We start from the raw sequence: 17258 nt of genomic DNA on the forward strand, positions 1-17258 counted from the left end.
GCAGGGACTCTAGCCCAGGTCAGTCTGGTTCCAGAAACTTCAAGTGGTAGCTCTGGGCTACAAGCCAGTTTTAGATTAAGGCCTGTAGCCGGGCCCAGAACTCTGTGATTAGGTCCCAAGGAGGCTAGAGGCTAGAGGCTAGAGGCTGGTGGGCCTCACTGGCGGGCCTTCTGAAGGGAGGGGGAGGCACAGAGCTATAAACAGGAGCAGAGCTTCAAGGAAGGCTCTAGCCAGTGGTGAGCTCAGCCAGCTGTAAGTGGAGGTGCGTGGTAGGGGTTGGGGGGCGGAATCTGAGCGCCCACCCAGCACCCCCAACACCAAGACGTGAACGGAGGAATGTTCGTTAGGTCAGTGGTGGCTATCTCGCCTTCCCCAAACCTCCACCCCACTCTGGGCCCTCGGCCGACGGAGGCGGTTCGATGCTCTGAGAGCTGGCTAGTCCTTGGGCTTTGAAGGTACACCCCACACGGTTGTGTATAAACAGTATTTTAATATTTGTATAAATAGACCACAATATTACCCAAAACTGCAAGAACAGAGCGTGGAAAAGAGATTCTCAAACCCGTGCGTACAGCCTCTCCTGGTTGCACGTGACACTGGCTCCCCCATCTCTCCCCGGGGCCAGGGTCAGATGCTGTGGGGAATGCTTGAAGGAAAGGAATACACCTCTTGGGGGCATTCTGAACATGAGACTGTGAGCGCAGTAGACTCGTGGCTCCCCGCTGTTGACCTCTTGATCTATTACAAAAATAATGCTGGGGGCTGGTGGCTGGAGTCGTGGCTACTCTGGGGAGGGTGACAGGAGCTGCTCTCAGCCCCAGACAGGCCCCTCAGGCCAGCAGCACCCCTGCTGCCCACGGCTCCCATGCAGGCTGGTGGAGAGTGGCGGCGGGCCCAAGGCCCTATCTTTGCACGTGCCGGACAAAGGCCTGCACTAGCTGGATCAGAGGCTCCTGACTCTCAGGGCTGACCTTGGAGAGAGAGGTGGACTTGCCCTGAGGCGAGGGAAGGATGCCAGCAGCAGGGGAGCTGGGGGCTCCCCGGCGGAAGTAGCGTGAGAGGCTGGAGAGCAGAGTGCTCTGCAAGAGAAAAAGCACCTGATGAGGCCCCGTGTCCCCCACCCTCAGGACTGGCCACGGGAAGTGGGGGACTGGGACCTCCTGGGGCCCCTCCCCAGTGGCCCTGCCCCACCAGGCAGGGCCCGCTACCCATCCTACCAACTCTGAGCTGAGCTCCTGCTTCATCCGCTGCTTGTCCCGGGGGTGCACAGCCGGGTCCCTAAGGTAACGCATTGCCTGGGAGATGAGCAGGTAGAAGCAGTTCTCCATGGTAAACATCAGGAGGGACCTGGAGGAGGGCAGGTTGGGCGCTGCTGCAGGGAGGGCCAAGCTGGCAGTGTGCGGTGGGCCACTGCGCCAAGAGAAGAGCCAGCCCAAGACTGCCCCAGCCCCAAACCAATCCCGGAAGGAGGCTTTCTTACTTCAGTGTTCTGCTCCCTTCCGCTTGTGTGCTGAGCCCCACTGCCTGGGTGAGAGGCTCCTTTTTCTTGTCCAGCTGGAGAAAAAGAAATGGGGTTAAAAAAATAAGGTAACAGTAACAGCTCCAACTCCTTGAGAGCCTCCATTTTGCAGGGCCTACATTAAGCTGTTTTATCAGTTACTCATTTAAGTCTCATGCTAATTCTTACAGGTCAGCTCTATCACACTCCCTTTATGAAGGGAAGGCTAGATAAATGTGCCCACAGGAAGACTTGGGTTGAGGGGCCAACTTACCTCACCAAGCATGTTTAGGGCCACATTCACTGTGGCCAGAAGGGTCCCAAAAGAGGGGGCCACTTCGGAGTCAAAGGTGGGAGTGGTGAAGCTCAGGGCAAACAGGAAGTTGTATTCAGCAAGGTCCAGGGACTGCAAGGCAAGGCAAGACGAGAGCGATGTAGGGCCCCACAGGGCCCAGGCAGCTCTTGGTGCAGAGCAGGGCACAGCAGAGCCTTCACGGCTCCACTGGAGGCTGGTGGCACAATGTGGCTGGTACCTGATCCAGCAGGATCTGGCATACGTCGGGGGTGAAGTGGCGCAGGGCCGCCAGGGTCCTGCTGAGGATCTTGAGGAGCCCGTACTGGACGGTGTGCAAGGCCCGCTGCTCCGAGGCCTCTGTGTCAGGAGTGGGCTGCTTGGAGGAGGAGCAGGAGGGGGCAGCTGTGGGTGCTCGCTGAGCTCGGGGGGCGACAGCCGAGGGGATGCCCTCCCCGTTTTTGTTCTGGGGGGGAGACAAGAGATGGCTGGAGCCCACGGAAGCCAGGGGCGAGGCGGTCCGGGCAGCAGCAGCGGACAAGGGCTCAGTTACCTGCAGGTAGTGCTGCAGCATCTTGCGGCTGTGCAGGAGGGAGGTACAGGCCTGGCACAGGTAGCCCAGGTTTACCTGCAGCAAACCCAGGGGAGGGGTGAGGGGGAGCCTCGAGGCAGCAGCCCAACCAACTAGACCGACCCTGCAGGTCTCTATGGTAACAACGCACTTCTCCGGCCCCCTGAGCCCCTCCCTACATTCTCTATCTCAAAATCTCACAGCCACCAAGCACGCTCGACTGCAGACTGTGGGTCAACAGATGCCTGGACGGTTTCCCTGGGACCCAGCTAGATGCCAGGCACAGTATGAGGTCCTAAGTAAATAAGTAAGATGGGGATAATTTTCCCATCTTACAGAAGAAGAAAAAGGCTTAGAGAGAGGTGAAGTAACTTCACCAAGCTCACACAACCAGCAAATGACAGGCCTGTCTGACTCCAGAGCCTGTGTTCTTTCCCTGCCCCCCTCTTCGGCTGGCTCCCAAGTCCTGTTCTAAGGGATGTGAACCAAGGTCGATCCCACAGAGCCCAGCTTCTCAACCTATGAGGCTGCCCTGTCCTGTGGAGGGAAAATTCAGCTCCAGAGGGAGCAGTGTGAAACCAAACCCTGTGATACCTAAAGAAAAAGCCCACGTTCCAGGAACAGGCCTGCGATTCACTGCCTGCCCCATCCCCTCCGAGCATTTCCCCAGACCCTTCAACAAGCAGGTCTGAGGCCCCACCTGGACGTCCCGCATAAGCTGAGGCAGGTGGAAGTGCCACTCCTTCCTGAAGCTGGAGAGCTGCAGGAGGAAGCCCACGGTGTGGTCCGCCTCCTCCAGGCACGCCAGACTCTGCACCGTCCTCACCGCATTGAGGCACTGGGAGGGGGGACACGGGGAAGGATGGGGTGACTCAGGGACCTGCCACGCCTGCTCCCGCCCTCCCACGGGGAGGAGAGGTCCTGGGTCCACATACGCTGAGGTGGCAGCGTTAACAGGGGGCTGGACGAAGCGGTTTCTGACTAAGAGGTTTCTGTCTGAGCGGATCCCAGACCGTTCCCCTCCCTCAGCAGGGCAGCCACACTGCTTGGCCTGTCAGCCAACAGTCCTTACGGCATCTCAGAAGCGGGAGTACTGGCACCGCTCAACTGCCAAGCCTCAGACCCGAACAGTCTAGATGCCCCTGAACCCCAAGCCCCGACCCCAAGGATCCCAGCGGCCCCTCACCTGTAAGGCCCGCTCCTGGTGAACCCCCACGAAGTCCAGGGCCTCGGTCAGGAAGTTGTAGCGCAGGGTTTTGAGGAGCCGCTCCATCAGGGACATGGACAGGCGGTAGACACCCGGCCAAGAGGGGGCGTCCAGCGACTTCCGAGAGGTGCCGGGCGTCTGAGACACAAACAACAGACAGGATCACGACAGCGCCGAGGAACCCAGCTGACAGGTAGAGCGGGGCCTCCTTGCAGCCCAGCAGTTGAGGCAGCCTGGCTGGTCAGAATAGAAAAGCTCCTGGAATGGACGGCAGCAGGGCCAGATGGGGTCCGAAGGCAGCAGTTACAGGAATCTAGGTTCTAGACCCGCGTCCAGCACTAACTAACTGTGTGAGCTACTCTTGCTAGAGGTCAGTCTGGGGGCGGGGAGGATTCTGCACCATCAGTGCATTAACTAGGCCACTAAAGAGAGCAACTTCTGGGGCAAGTGAAAGCACCAAGTGGGGCTGGGGGAGGCAGTGGCAGGCCACTGGCACTCACCTGCACTGTCCCATTGGTGCTGAGCTGGTACACACTCAGGAGGGGCAAACAAATGCTCTGGGTGATGCCGGCTCCAGCCACTGCTGTGGCGCCCTGGGAGGGAAAGATGCAGAATGAGATGGAAGCTTGTCACCGCAGCCGCCCCACCCAAGGGCAGGTGGAGGTCTTGGGCTGGGAGACTCACAGGCAGCGTCAGAACCCACCCAGCATACGCAAAGAGGCTCCCTCGGGCTTGCCTCCTACCTGCTGGGTGCGAGCCAGGGTAAGGAGTAGGTGCAGCGCGGCCTCGGTGAAATGCAGGTTCTGCTTCATGCGAAGGCTCACCTCCAAGGTGGTGAAGAGGGTCGGCAGGAGGGGGAGCCTGCGGGTCACCTGCAGCCACGAGTCGCCATCCTCGTCCACCTCACACAGCTCCTTGGCCAGATGCAGGCCCAGGACACACACCTGCTGGGGCCCAGGGGCAAAGATGGGTGAAAGGGAAGGAGGCAGTGCAGGGGGAGGAGGAGGGGAGGACGAGGACAGACTGCCCCCCGGTCACCCCCACTCCGAGTGAGCCGGCTGAGACAGGACTCCAGCGCCCTCCCCACCACCCCAAACTGCCATCAAGCCGTGTCAGCGCTCCTTCCCGATTCCACCACCCGAGCCCGCTGCTGCGTGGAGTCAAAGTGGCCTCCCCTCTAGCTGCACTATTGCAGTCACCTACTAAATGGGCCTTCACTCTCTCTGGATCCTCTCTACTCCATTCTTCATCCCAGTGGCTTTTCACACTTACTGTTGACCACGAGCCACCCAAAGTAATAATACGTTTTACACTGCGCTCCAGTATAGGCATACTTACATGTTTTCATTAAACCTACCCTTATCTCCTGCAAAGCACAGATATTTTCGTTTATGTTTTATTCTAATTCGTTTAAAAAATGCTGGTTGTGGGGCTTCCCTGGTGGCGCAGTGGTTCAGAGTCCGCCTGCCGATGCAGGGGACACGGGTTCATGCCCCGGTCCGGGAAGATCCCACATGCCGCGTAGCGGCTGGGCCCGTGAGCCATGGCCGCTGAGACCACGCGTCTGGAGCCTGTGCTCCGCAACGGGAGAGGGCACAGCAGCGAGAGGCCCGCGTACCGCAAAAAAAAAAAAAAGCTGGTTGTAACCAAATGAGCTCAGGACCCATTTATAGGTCCTGACCCACAGTTTGAAAAAGTGTTCCATACTACATCCACCACACTTTCTAAAGTACAAATCTCATGTTTCCTCTCCCTTGCTTAAAATCCTTAAATCGTTTCCTATTTCACTTAGGAGCCCAGACCAAAGACCCTGACAAGGCTGCTGGTCATCTAGCCCCCAGCTCTCCAGGCCTCACTTCATCTTGGCTCACACCAGATGACTGTTACCCACAGCTCAGTACACACTGTCCTTGCTGCCCGAAGCTCCCCTGCTCCCGTGGCCTGCACGGCTCTACCAGTACTTTAAGTCACTGCTGAAAGGGCACTTTCTTTCTGAGTCCCTAGATGATGTGAGAACTCTATGCTGCACATGCTCCCTGTTTCACCCCTGCAGGACTTTCCACAATGGAATTCTGACACATCTCTGCACAGTCTGATTTATTAACTTTCCCCATCAGGCTGTGACTATCTTGGTCACTAATCAGCCCCAGGGCCTGGCACAGACGAGGCAGCAGTTCATATCTGTGGATGCGTGTGGGAAGGACAGACAGGGTGCCCCCTCACCCCATCCCGCTGGTCCTTGTGCTGGGGCCGGGAGCAGTCGTCAGTTTCCATGCTGTCCTTGTCCTCTGTGGCACTGCCTGATGCCAGACTGTGGCGGGTCTGGTCGAAGAGCGCAATCACCTCTTCTTGGAGGGTCTCACAGACGTTCAGCACCAGCTGGGAGTACTGGGGGATGTCGCTCACTGCAAAGCAGACGGGAGGGGATGCTGTCATGCTCACCAAGGCATCTGTCCCATGGGAGGGGAGGAGAAAAAGAGTTTTCCTGAAGATAAGAGTTCCGAGACCAAAAACTCAAGCCTCACAGGAGAAACATCTGGCTCTGAAGTGGAGGAAGCCCTGTCCAGGCTGGCTGGCACAGGGGCCAGGAGACCGCTCCACCGGCTCCTCTCTGCCCCTCACCTCTCATCTCCTTCATCTGCAGCACCGTGATGAACGCTGAGAACACCTTGGCCTTGGTCTTCTCCATGAGTTGCTGGTCTGCCTGCAGCACTCCCTCCAGGATCTCCGTCAAGGGTCTGAGGATTTCATCCACAGAACCTAACTCACTAGAAGCAACGTGGAGAGGAGAGGGCCGGGAGAACACACCTCAGAGAAAGGCCACACACTGCCCTGCTCCCCCTCAGGATGCCTGTGGAGCAGTGAGCCTCACGTCAGGTGTCTGCCTGAGTCCCGTTCCCCACGAGGGGAGCCCAGCCCATTTCACACCCACTTCCTCCCCTTCGGGAAGGGTAAGGCAAGCGTCACTAAAGAGGATGGGACAGGCCGCCCCTCCTGTCACAGGGCTCACCTCTTCCACTGCCGGAGAAGAATAAGCAGCAGAGTGCACATCATGGAGCCCAGGCGGAGGCAGTTCACGGAGGCGGGGACTAGGAGCTGAGGGGAGACGGCACACAGTTAACACCAGGCTTCCTGTGAGCTGACAAGGCGGGCAGATGTGAGCTCCGTCCACAGGCACCTTCGGCCTCAGGCCTTTCTTTCCCAGCAGCGAGCTCACAGGGGTGGGTCACGGGGAAGAGGCCAGGGGTTGGCACGGCGGCAGCAGGCCTCTGCCTCCCACTGCAGCCTCGGGCCTCCCAGGCCACTTGAGCCCTTTGACCTGACCACTCTTGCGGCTGCAGGCTGCGAGCAGCTATTTGACCTCGGAGACCTTCTCCCTGGGAGGAATGGGAAATCTCCCAGACACACTTACTAACGCCTTGGTCCCATCGAGCACGTCAAGAAAGAGCTGGCGACGCACTGCAGAGTCAGTCAGGTGCATTATCTCCGCCTGCAAAGGAACAGAAAAAAAACGTCTGGAAAATTTCCCAGACTCTAAAAGCCAAGAAAGGTGGGGTCCTTACCGACTGCCTGTTTAAAATGGGGCTTGAGGGCCCCGCTGTTTCTTTGTCCACCTTAGTCATGCTCAGAACCAAGCCCAGGTTCACCTCCTCCCCCTGATGACATCCTTCCTCTGCTCAGACCCTTCAAGGCTTCCCAGTGGAACCCATCTAGAAACACAAACTCCTCTACAAGGCCTGGGAGCCCCTTAGGATCTGGTCCACCTGATTTTGGTATCATCCCCGTTGTGCTCACTCGACTCCAGCCCTACAGACCTCCTTCCTCCTCCGTGAATACACCAAGCTCTTCCCACTTCTGGACACTTGCATCTGTGACTCTGACTGCCTAGAGCACCCTCTGGAAGGTTCCTCACACACTCAGGCCTCAGTGTGGACAGCACCTCCTCAGAGAGGGCCTCCCGACCACTCCTATCCTCCTTTAGCAGTCGCTACCATAGCATCTTCTTTTATATATATATATATATATATATATATATATATATATATATATATTTATGTATGTATGTATGTATGTATGTATGTATGTATGTATGTATGTGTTGGGTCTTCGTTGCTGCATACGGGCTTTTTTCTCTAGTTGTGGTGAGCGGGGGCTACTCTTCCTTGCAGTGTGCAGGCTTCTCATTGAGATGGCTTCTCTTTTTTTTTTTTTGCGGTACGCGGGCCTCTCACTGCTGTGGCCTCTCCCGCCGCAGAGCACAGGCTCTGGACGCGCAGGCCCAGTGGCCATGGCCCACGGGCCCAGCCACTCCGCGGCACGTGGGATCCTCCCGGACCGGGGCACAAACCCGTGTCCCCTGCATCGGCAGGCAGACTCCCAACCACTGTGCCACCAGGGAAGCCTGAGGTGGCTTCTCTTGATGCGGAGCATGGGCTCTAGGTGCACGGGCTTCAGTTGTTGTGGCTCGTGGGTTCTAGAGCGCAGTCTCAGTAGTTGTGGCGCATGGGCTTAGTTGCTCCGCAGCATGTGGGAGCTTCCCAGACTGGGGCTCAAACCTGTGTCTCCTGCATTGGCAGGCGGATTCTTAACCACTGCGCCACCAGGGAAGCCCTACCACAGCGTCTTCCAAGTGAACTACCACAATCCCAAACTGTATTTCTTTGTAAATTTGTTCACAATTTGCCTCTCTCATGGGCCACCTTCCATGAGATCAAAGACCCTATTTGCCTTATTCACTGCTGCATCCCAGTGCCTGGCACATAGTAAGCATTCCATTACTATCCATTAAATGAATGAATGATCAATATCCTGGACTAAACCAAATAGGTTTCCTAGGGGAAAAGAGGATGGTGAGATTTTCAGAGCTGCAATTCAAGAATTGCTGCCGGGCTTCCCTGGTGGCGCAGTGGTTGAGAGTCTGCCTGCCAAGGCAGGGGACACAGGTTCAAGCCCTGGTCTGGGAAGATCCCACGTGCCACGGAGCAGCTGGGCCCGTGAGCTATAAATACTGAGCTCTGCGCGTCTGGAGCCTGTGCTCCGCAGCAAGAGAGGCCGCGACAGTGAGAGGCCCGCGCACCGCGATGAAGAGTGGCCCCCGCTTGCCACAACTAGAGAAAGCCCTCACACAGAAACGAAGACCCAACACAGCCAAAAATAAATAAATGAATAAATAAATTTATTAAAAAAAAAAAAAAAAGAATTGCTGCCCAGGTAGGAAATAAAAGGCAGGTGACACACAAATTACTGCCTGGGGAATCAATCATTCCCCCAAGATGGTTGAGCCTTTTAGTGTGTCTACAGTCTCAGGGGTCCAAAACCACTCTGCCACAGCCAAGCTCCAAGGCTGTGGGCAGTCTGGCACTAGGGAACAAGTCATGGAAGATGTAAGAGTGTGCCTGGAACAAAGGGCATCTATTAAGCTGAAGTTAGTAATGAAATCAAGATAATAATCTGGATTCCCTAAGGCAAAATAGGTCAATATCAAGTCCTTATTCCACAGCATGGCATTGTCAAAGCGCGCGCGCGCGCCAAGGGAAAATGCAAATTCTTCCCAAACGTTAACTCTCTCTCTAAAATCCAATGCTCTGTAGACACACGTTGCAGAGACAATGGCCTCTGTTCTTTTTCTAAGAAGCCCAGGAAATGCCGTTTCTAGAACCAAGGAAAACCAACTGTTCCCTAGAGAGGGTGCTGCTGCAGCCGTTGTAGCTACCTGCTGACTAGTCAACAAATATGTACTTAGCGTCCACAGGGCACACAGTGTGAGAAGGCCAACTACCCACATGCACAAGAGGTGGATGAATGAAGGGAGCCCCTGGACCTATCCAGGGCTGCAAAGGTGGCTATAGGAGGGTTTCATGAATGTCTGAAGGGATTTAAAATGACTTCTCTGCACTTTCTTTAAGGGTCTCTTGTTTGCCCCAAAGCCCTCAAACACCCCATATTTGGCACAGAACCTGTTATGTTTTAGCTCTCAGAGAAAAATCCTGATTCATTCTTTATCCCAAGGGGCTGTATCTGCTAGGCATCCCAGCATATCGTTGCTAGGATACCAAAGTGAAAACCGCACCCCAGGAGGTTCTTACATGACTGGTGGCGATGATGAGAAACATCCTCCAGGCGGAGACCAGCATCTGATACTCTACCAGGGAGGTGCAGCTGCTGCCCTCTGTGTCAGCCGTGTGACCTGCCAAGGACTTGACATACCCTGACCAGTAGGCAAAGCGTTTCTCGCTGGAAAATTTCTCGAGTGTATCTTTTAAAGACTGGTCTAATGAGCCCCTATGGTGCCGAGAAAAACAAAACCTACAGTTAGGTTTTAAAAGCAGATGGGAATGTGATGGGCACAGATCGTTGCTGAGGCAGAGAAAACCACCTCACATGGGCTTAAAAGCAGACAGCTCCCAATCAGCTCTGATGTGTGGGGCTCACACTTCTTGCTCAGCATAATGGGTTAGGCTGAGGCCTTTTCTAAGATTCCTCCTCCATAAAATCCCAAGCACATGGAGTTTGCTTCACAATAACTCTTTCTGACAATCATAAATGCCATCAATGGACTGGCCAGGGACACAGACCAGTGGCCCTCCATAAATGGCTCCAAACCAGCTCTCTCCTCTGCCTTGGCTCATACAGCCGTGCCCTCAGCCGTAGACTACCATGGTCCCCCAGCCACAAACCTCTAATTAAAATCTCAAAAGGGGAAAGGACTCACTTAACTACATAGTATATCTCCAAGCAAATTATCTTCATGATTAGGGCACAGGTTTCCAGGATGCTGGGCTGTGGAGGGGGAGAGCAGAGAATCATGAGAACCTCTCCCCTGGTGCCCCGCCCTTCCACAAGGAAACAGAGCAGGAACCCGACACTAGAAAACGAGAAAGCACATTCCCTGTCGAATGTGGGTGGCCATCTAACTAGCAAGAGCAGAAGCATCAGGTCCACAGTGCCTCCAAGTGAGCAGAGACCACAGAGCCAGCAACAGAGCAGGGCATGCCGCTCTCCTTCCCAGAGCAAGACAGCAAAGGAAGAGGAGGCAAGCACTTCTCTGAGAGAGAAGTTTCTAGTGAAGAAAACATTCTGGTTGTTTAATTAGGGGAGGAGTCACTTTCCACAGCTCAGTCTCACAGCCCAGCCTTGACTCCCAGGGACTTTCAGTCACTGTCCCTCCCTCCACCACTGCTCACCTCGGATGTTTCTGAGGGAGGAGAAAGGGTTCCAAATAGTGGACTGGTTAAATTCTCCCAGAACTTGGATCTAAAAAGAAAATACGTGTTGGCAATCACATGTTCTCTTACCCGGTCCCTTCTCCTCTCTCCACCTCCCCTTGGTGGTTACTTCCCCACATTTTATCGCTCCCACAACCCTAACATCTGCTGCGTGGGCCGCTTGCTCCTACATAAACATCAAGGGTTCCATGGAAAAAACAGGCTCCAAGAGAAGAGGTGCTCCATTCAGTCCAATGGCTTGAGTGAGCCACTCTCATCTGAATCTACCGTTTCTCACGAACAATGGCTTTGGGGGGTTGGCAGAAGGCAGAAATGCAAAAGGTGGAAACTCTAAGGTAAACACATCAGAGTAAAGGTTACACCTGCTGGTGGCAGCTTTAAACAGAGAATAAACTCCCACACACCGACCCAGGCACTAAGCACTTTTATGCATGTGCCCAGGGACCTGTCACAACAAATCTCTCAGAATGACTGTTACCCCATCTTACAGACAAGGACATGAGCTCTGGAGGTTAAGTAACTCCTGGAGACAGACTCACTTGGTTCTGAGGACCAGCATGGCACTGTCCCGACGGTCCTGCCACAGGGCATGCAGAAAGGCAATGGCTGCACGGTGCAGCAGCGGTGGGCACCAGTAGCGATCCTGCTGCTGGGAATCAATCAGCTCCAGCACCACATGGAGACAGCTCCACACCCCAAGGCTGAATTCCTGCAAGAGGGGCAGGTGACAGTTCAGCCCCACAGCTTCTGCCATCAACTGGACCCGCAGAGTCCAGCACCCACCTCCCAGGGAGCCATCTCCCAGCTTCATCCCAGGTGCAGGCTCACCTTGGAGCCATCACTGCCATCCTTCACCTCCAGATTCAGAAACAGTTCAATGAGGCCTGGCTGCGTCTCTACGGCAACTGTGAGGAATTCCAGAATCATGACTTTGATGCGCATGTCCTCAATCTTGCTCTGCAGTCGGGTCAGGAAGGCATCGCGGATGGCAGCCGCATCATTGCCCAGGCAGGCATATACTGACATTGGGGCCACCTGGTGGAGACCGGGACACACAGGCTTAGAGCTCTACCTCCAGAGAAACCTCAACAGACTCCTGAAGAAAGGTGCTGAACAACTCTCGGAAAATGCCAGAAAGGGAAACATTCAGATGGATAGCTCTGGGTCAGAAGAGACATCATTCCAAACTACAGCAAAAGATGCCCAACGACTCCCAGAAGAAATAGTAATCAACATAAAAGGATGCATAACCTCTCTCATGGTTAAATAAATGCAAAGTTTAAAAAAAGGTATTGATTTGTCTATTAGATTAGCAAAGATTAAAAAACTGATGGAGCCACTGTGGCAAGGATACAAGACTTGGGTTTTAGGAGCATAAAGTGTTATAATCCTTTTTGGAGGGTAATTTCAAAATTTCTAATAAAAATTAAAATGCCCATTGATATCTATCTAATTTTTAGGAACTGTAAACAAAAGTTTACAGAGTTCTATGGATAAGAATATTCACTACAGCACTGTTTAACACTAAGACAGAAAATAGTCCAAATAAATTAGGAGGCATCCATTCTATGGCATGCCGTGCAAGCATGAGAAAATGAAGTAGCTCCAAATGTGCCCACACGGCAATACTGCAGGATATCGTGTTAAGTGAAGAAAGCTAGACACAAAACAGTATGTATCGTGGAATTCTGCTTTTGGAAAGAACAAAAGCTCACACCAAACATCCCTTAATATATAAGCACAGATAAAAAGAAATCTGGAGCAATGCGTACCAACCTGCTCATAGGAATTCTTGGAATGAGGAGATCATAGGGTACCTTAACTTTCTATGTTACATTTATCTGTAACATTTAAATAAACATTTTTAAATGAATTTGTATGTCTTTTATAAACAGGGGAAAAAAACACCTCTCATAAAACACAATTTGCGTGCGTGTGTGTGTGTCTTTTTGGCTACATCACTTTAAAAGTCCAAGTTAGCTACTTCTCTGGGGAGAAAGCAAGAGTGGTCTCAAGCACAAAGTCAGTTTTCTGGGGCTTTGACTCGTTAGGTGGGATCCTACCGTGGCCAGACGTTTCAGTAGCTGGATGGCAAGACGTGGCAAAGCAGGGTCATGTTTGTGGTAGATGTATTTGGCAAGAACAGCAATAAGGTTGTTCCCGTGGGCACCTGAAGAAGTACAGGAAGCAGTTTAGACACCAAAGCATGCCTGATTCAAGCTCTTAAGAGAGCCTTCTGCTCAAAAAGGCTCATATATGTGAGGGAATTTACTCTCAAGTACTTGGAGGGCCAGAGCAAATCTAGGTGGCTGTATCATCCTCTTTTTTCAGTAGCCAAGGGGACAGGCAGGATTGGGGTAAACAGCTCAATCCAATTCATTAAGAGCAGAAAAAGAGGGACTTCCCTGGCGGCGCAGTGGTTAAGAATCCGCCTGCCAATGCAGGGGACACGGGTCCGAGCCCTGGTCCAGGAAGATCTCACATGCTGCGGAGCAACTAAGGCTGTGTGTCACAACTACTGAGCCTGCGCTCTAGAGCCTGTGAGCCACAACTACTGAAGCCCACAAGCCACAACTACTGAAGCCCACGTGCCTAGAGCCCATGCTCCGCAACAAGAGAAGCCACCTCAGTGAGAAGCCCGTGCACCGCACAAAGACCGAACGCAGCCAAAAATTTTTAAAAAATAGATTAAATAAATCAAAAAAAAAAGAGCACAAAAGATACATTTTTAAGAAAACAGCATGTTAACAAATAGGTTAGGAAAACCTAACCACATTAAAGCATCACATTAAAGTGCCACCACATTAAAGCACGGCACTGAAATGCTAAAAGTCCCAAAATGATACAGCTCAAAAAAGGTCAGAGACGTTACCCAAACGCCTACTTGAAAATGAGGAAACTGGGTCCCAAAGAGGTTAAATGAGTAGTTTAAGGTCAAAGAGTAATAACAGTCAATACTAAACAGGTACCAGGTTTTACAAGTAGTAATTTAATCTTCATTATAATCTCATAAGGTAGATACTGCTATTATCCCCACTTCATAGATGAGAAATCTGAAGCAGAGTTGTTTAATTACGTGCCCAAGGTCAAAGCTGGTTGAAGTCAGAATTTGAACCTAGACAGTCTAACTTTGAACATGTGTTCTTTACTATTATTCTGTCATCAATAGGAGGAAGAGATGAAGTATGATACAGTCGTCTTATTTCTAAGTCCAGGATGGGAACTGGTGATCACTCCCAAATTTCCTCAAAGAGTTCCATCAGAAAATATTGTTAACCTCTAAAAACACAGCCTGAAGTATGTACTTATGGGCAGAAATGCTGCTGAGTGGAAGAAAATTACATACCATGTTGTGTGAGAGCCTGTTCCAGGGGGGACACCACATTAGAAGGAGGTTTCAGCCGAATAACATTGTTGGTGACGGAGAATGCCAGTTTCACCGTCTTGATCAGCAGCTGGCCCTGCCCCTGGCCCTCTGCCCCATCACTAGGGTGCCAAATGGAAACCAAAGTTGATTCAGACAATATGACTTCATTCGCAATACATGTGCTCTCATGAATTAAATTCCAACAATAATCCCAGAGTTCAACAGCTTCTTTTAGAGGCCCCAGTCCAAACTAGGAGAGAGGAGGAGCAATCAACTCCCTTTGCTATGTGCCAGTCTACAGAGCAGCCACTAGGTTACACAAAGGCTATGCCCTAGGAAGAACAAGGTTGTCTTTCTTATGCTGAAGTTCTTACAACATGCAGGCACAATAAAGTTAAATGGGGGAAGGTGGCAAGGGAGGCCTACCTGCGGGGCTGAGCAGCCATCACCATGTCGATAGTGTCCACGCCAATGCCCATGATATTGATCACAGTCTGTCCTGCTTCCGTATAGGCCAGGCTGCAGATGCAGAGAGACTGCAGACTGGGGGTATGACTGGAAGACAGACATGTTCTGAGTTACCTGGGAGCTGCCAAATTTACTACTGGAAGGAAAGGGTATTGTCCAAACCTAAACAATTGGACATTAGTGAAACAGATCAGCTCTCGCTGCCAGTGGAAGCCACTCCGATTCCTTTCCTTAAATAGACCCTGAGAAACAATCTAAATGTCCGTCAATTAATGGATATGCTTACTGAAATGAATCATAATTAATCCATACAGTGGAATGCATGGAACCATTAAAACAAGACAGATCTATATGCAGTGGCACAGAAATAAAAGGTAGAGAGTTAGTACAAGCAGAGGAAAAAACCTAGAAGATACACATTAACTTGTTAATAGTCCTGTTTCCCTATGAACATGCATAATTTTTGTAAAGGTCATAAAAAAGGTCTGTGTGTGTGTGTGTGTGTGTGTGTGTGTGTGTGTGTACAATTTCACTGGGAACAACCTTGTTCCCATTTCATTGGCTCTTCTCTCTTCATAGGGAGAAAGGAGAAACAGCCTGGTGGAAAGCAAGTCAGAACCCAGGAGCACTGAGCTCTGGGCCTAACCAAGTTGAGTACTCTGGAAGAATGAGCTAGCTCTGCACAGCAGAAGCCTGTGTCTTCCCTTGCAGACTGGCAGCATCCGAGAGTACCGAACTCTAGCAATCACCCGCCTCCTACCTGCTGTGCAGGTCTGTCTCATGACACAGGTTCAGTATTGCATGAATCAGCTCCAGGATCAGGCAACCTGGACTCCAGAAAAGACAGAGGAATGACGCGGCCTTGTGTGATGAACCTTATCCCAAGAGAGAAAAATCCAGGGAACCAACAATTCCTCCCATCTTCCCTGCCCACGCTTTCCTTACCAATCTGTTCTCTCACTCCGTGGGAGTTGTACCGCCACTTGTGGTAACTCGGCAGCATCTCCTTCAGCACAAACATGACACAGGGCACCAGCCCTTGGCTCTGGGTACTACCAAGCTGCCCCTACAAGAAACCATGCTGTGAAGGTTTATGCCACTTAAAGGTAAGTCATTTTGTCACTAGAGATTTAACTCCAAAACCATAGGTCCAAATAGGTCCAAAGGAAATCTGGGCAAACCTTGGCCATCAGTGGAAAAAAAAAAAAGAAACATCAGAATACTCTAGTTCAACTGAATCCAAGTTGTAGGTTTCTCTAGAACAGAGAAAGGGACTAAAAAGACAATTTGACAATGTCACAAAAGGCAAGAAAAGAGAGGGATGAAGGCTAAATCTGAGCAGAAGAGAGGTCTATCTTAAACACAGAGGATATAGGACTGTTGATGATGGAGAATGCCAGTTTCACTGCCGTGATCACCAACCACCCCCAACCTCTACCCCATCACTCGGATATCAGAAAGGAGATCTGACAGTCCAAATTCTTTGTCCTAATATTACTTGTTACCATCAGCTTCCTTATCTTAAAAATGGGGCTTCTTTATATAAACATCAATATCTATATCCCTACCTCTACATAGGATTGTTTCTATCTTTTTAAGCACTCACTGATTGACTGACTCCTGCAGGCAGGAAGTGTGCTGAGTATTTTGCATGTGTGGCCCTCTCAACAACTCCATGAGGCAGAGATATTTATCATCCCAGTTTAGAGAGGTTCTAAGAAATTCAATACTTGCCCAAGGTCATGCAGCTAGTAAGTGGTCAACCTGAAAAGTAAACCTAATTCTGACTCCAAAGTCTATGCTACACAAGTAGTTTTCAAAGAGAGCTGTGACCCATTAGTGGATTGTGAGATAACTTATTAGAAAACATCTGAGTGCATCTTGCATAATAAAAGTAGTGTTGTACTGTGAAACTCTGCTTTAGAAGTAAACATACAATGTGTATCCTGGGATATGATGTAATGTGTACATATTACCCTGGGCTCTGTCAAAATAGCTTGAGAGTTGCTGCATTATACCATACAGCCTCTGAGCATTAAATAAGTTAACACAGATAAAGCATCTACTACAGAATCTGGCACACAATAAATACTCAATACACAGAAACTGTCATCACCATAACATCAGGACAACTGGTCTAGCTGCAAACAAAATGACTACAGTAGCTGGGGGCAGGGAAACTATTTCAGATGCTTCTATCTGATTAGATTTTACCTTGACAAGAGTGGTGATCAAGCGCAGAAAGGCAACAGTGACTCCATACTCGCCCTGGGGCTGTTCACTATTCATCAAGAGGTTTCCATACCCTCCAGCATTCATCCCCTCAGCACTGGGAAAAGACAGAGAGGCAGAGGGAAAAAAAGGTTTAAAAAAATTATAATCACAGAGCATTCTTCTTATTATTTAGATGGCTTGGGCATAAAACAGGAAAGCGCTGCACAGGAATTAATCAAATCTAGGCTATGTAATACCCAGGGTAAGCATTAAAGACTTTATTGATATACAACCTCAAAAGTGAAAAATCAAATAAACATGAGGAAAACATCCTCATCTTGTAAGCAAAAGAAAGCAAGGAGAGAATGTTCAGGTAGTAAGATGGAGCCTGTGTATGAATAACTGGTCTACCAAG

The 17258-nt window shown here is 51.2% G+C and overlaps 1 protein-coding gene across 3 annotated transcripts in view; it reads right to left on the reverse strand.

The window, feature by feature from the left end:
• Positions 1 to 471: 471 nt before the first annotated feature.
• The window catches only part of NUP188 (nucleoporin 188), a 46388-nt gene continuing 29601 nt past the window's right edge, over positions 472 to 17258 (reverse strand). Inside the window, exons 20-44 of one of the 3 annotated variants that reach the window (XM_032635405.1) lie at positions 16844 to 16958; positions 15575 to 15695; positions 15390 to 15456; positions 14588 to 14716; positions 14141 to 14280; positions 12858 to 12964; positions 11623 to 11829; positions 11334 to 11503; positions 10753 to 10822; positions 10281 to 10348; positions 9655 to 9850; positions 6981 to 7058; positions 6579 to 6664; positions 6191 to 6336; positions 5792 to 5973; positions 4312 to 4512; positions 4069 to 4161; positions 3548 to 3706; positions 3062 to 3199; positions 2344 to 2418; positions 2032 to 2256; positions 1773 to 1904; positions 1481 to 1554; positions 1218 to 1347; positions 472 to 1079 (exon numbers count right to left, since the gene is read on the reverse strand). In XM_032635405.1, coding sequence (XP_032491296.1) covers positions 903 to 1079; positions 1218 to 1347; positions 1481 to 1554; positions 1773 to 1904; positions 2032 to 2256; positions 2344 to 2418; positions 3062 to 3199; positions 3548 to 3706; positions 4069 to 4161; positions 4312 to 4512; positions 5792 to 5973; positions 6191 to 6336; positions 6579 to 6664; positions 6981 to 7058; positions 9655 to 9850; positions 10281 to 10348; positions 10753 to 10822; positions 11334 to 11503; positions 11623 to 11829; positions 12858 to 12964; positions 14141 to 14280; positions 14588 to 14716; positions 15390 to 15456; positions 15575 to 15695; positions 16844 to 16958 — 3286 coding nt within the window. In that variant the 3' untranslated portion in view covers positions 472 to 902. Of the gene's footprint in view, positions 1080 to 1217; positions 1348 to 1480; positions 1555 to 1772; positions 1905 to 2031; positions 2419 to 3061; positions 3200 to 3547; positions 3707 to 4068; positions 4162 to 4311; positions 4513 to 5791; positions 5974 to 6190; positions 6337 to 6578; positions 6665 to 6980; positions 7059 to 9654; positions 9851 to 10280; positions 10349 to 10752; positions 10823 to 11333; positions 11504 to 11622; positions 11830 to 12857; positions 12965 to 14140; positions 14281 to 14587; positions 14717 to 15389; positions 15457 to 15574; positions 15696 to 16843; positions 16959 to 17258 lie in introns of all 3 variants that reach the window. The other 2 variants (XM_032635406.1, XM_032635404.1) reach the window with 2 other exon arrangements.

This window comes from Phocoena sinus, chromosome 6, assembly GCF_008692025.1.
Source record: "Phocoena sinus isolate mPhoSin1 chromosome 6, mPhoSin1.pri, whole genome shotgun sequence".
NCBI classification, from domain to species: domain Eukaryota; kingdom Metazoa; phylum Chordata; class Mammalia; order Artiodactyla; family Phocoenidae; genus Phocoena; species Phocoena sinus.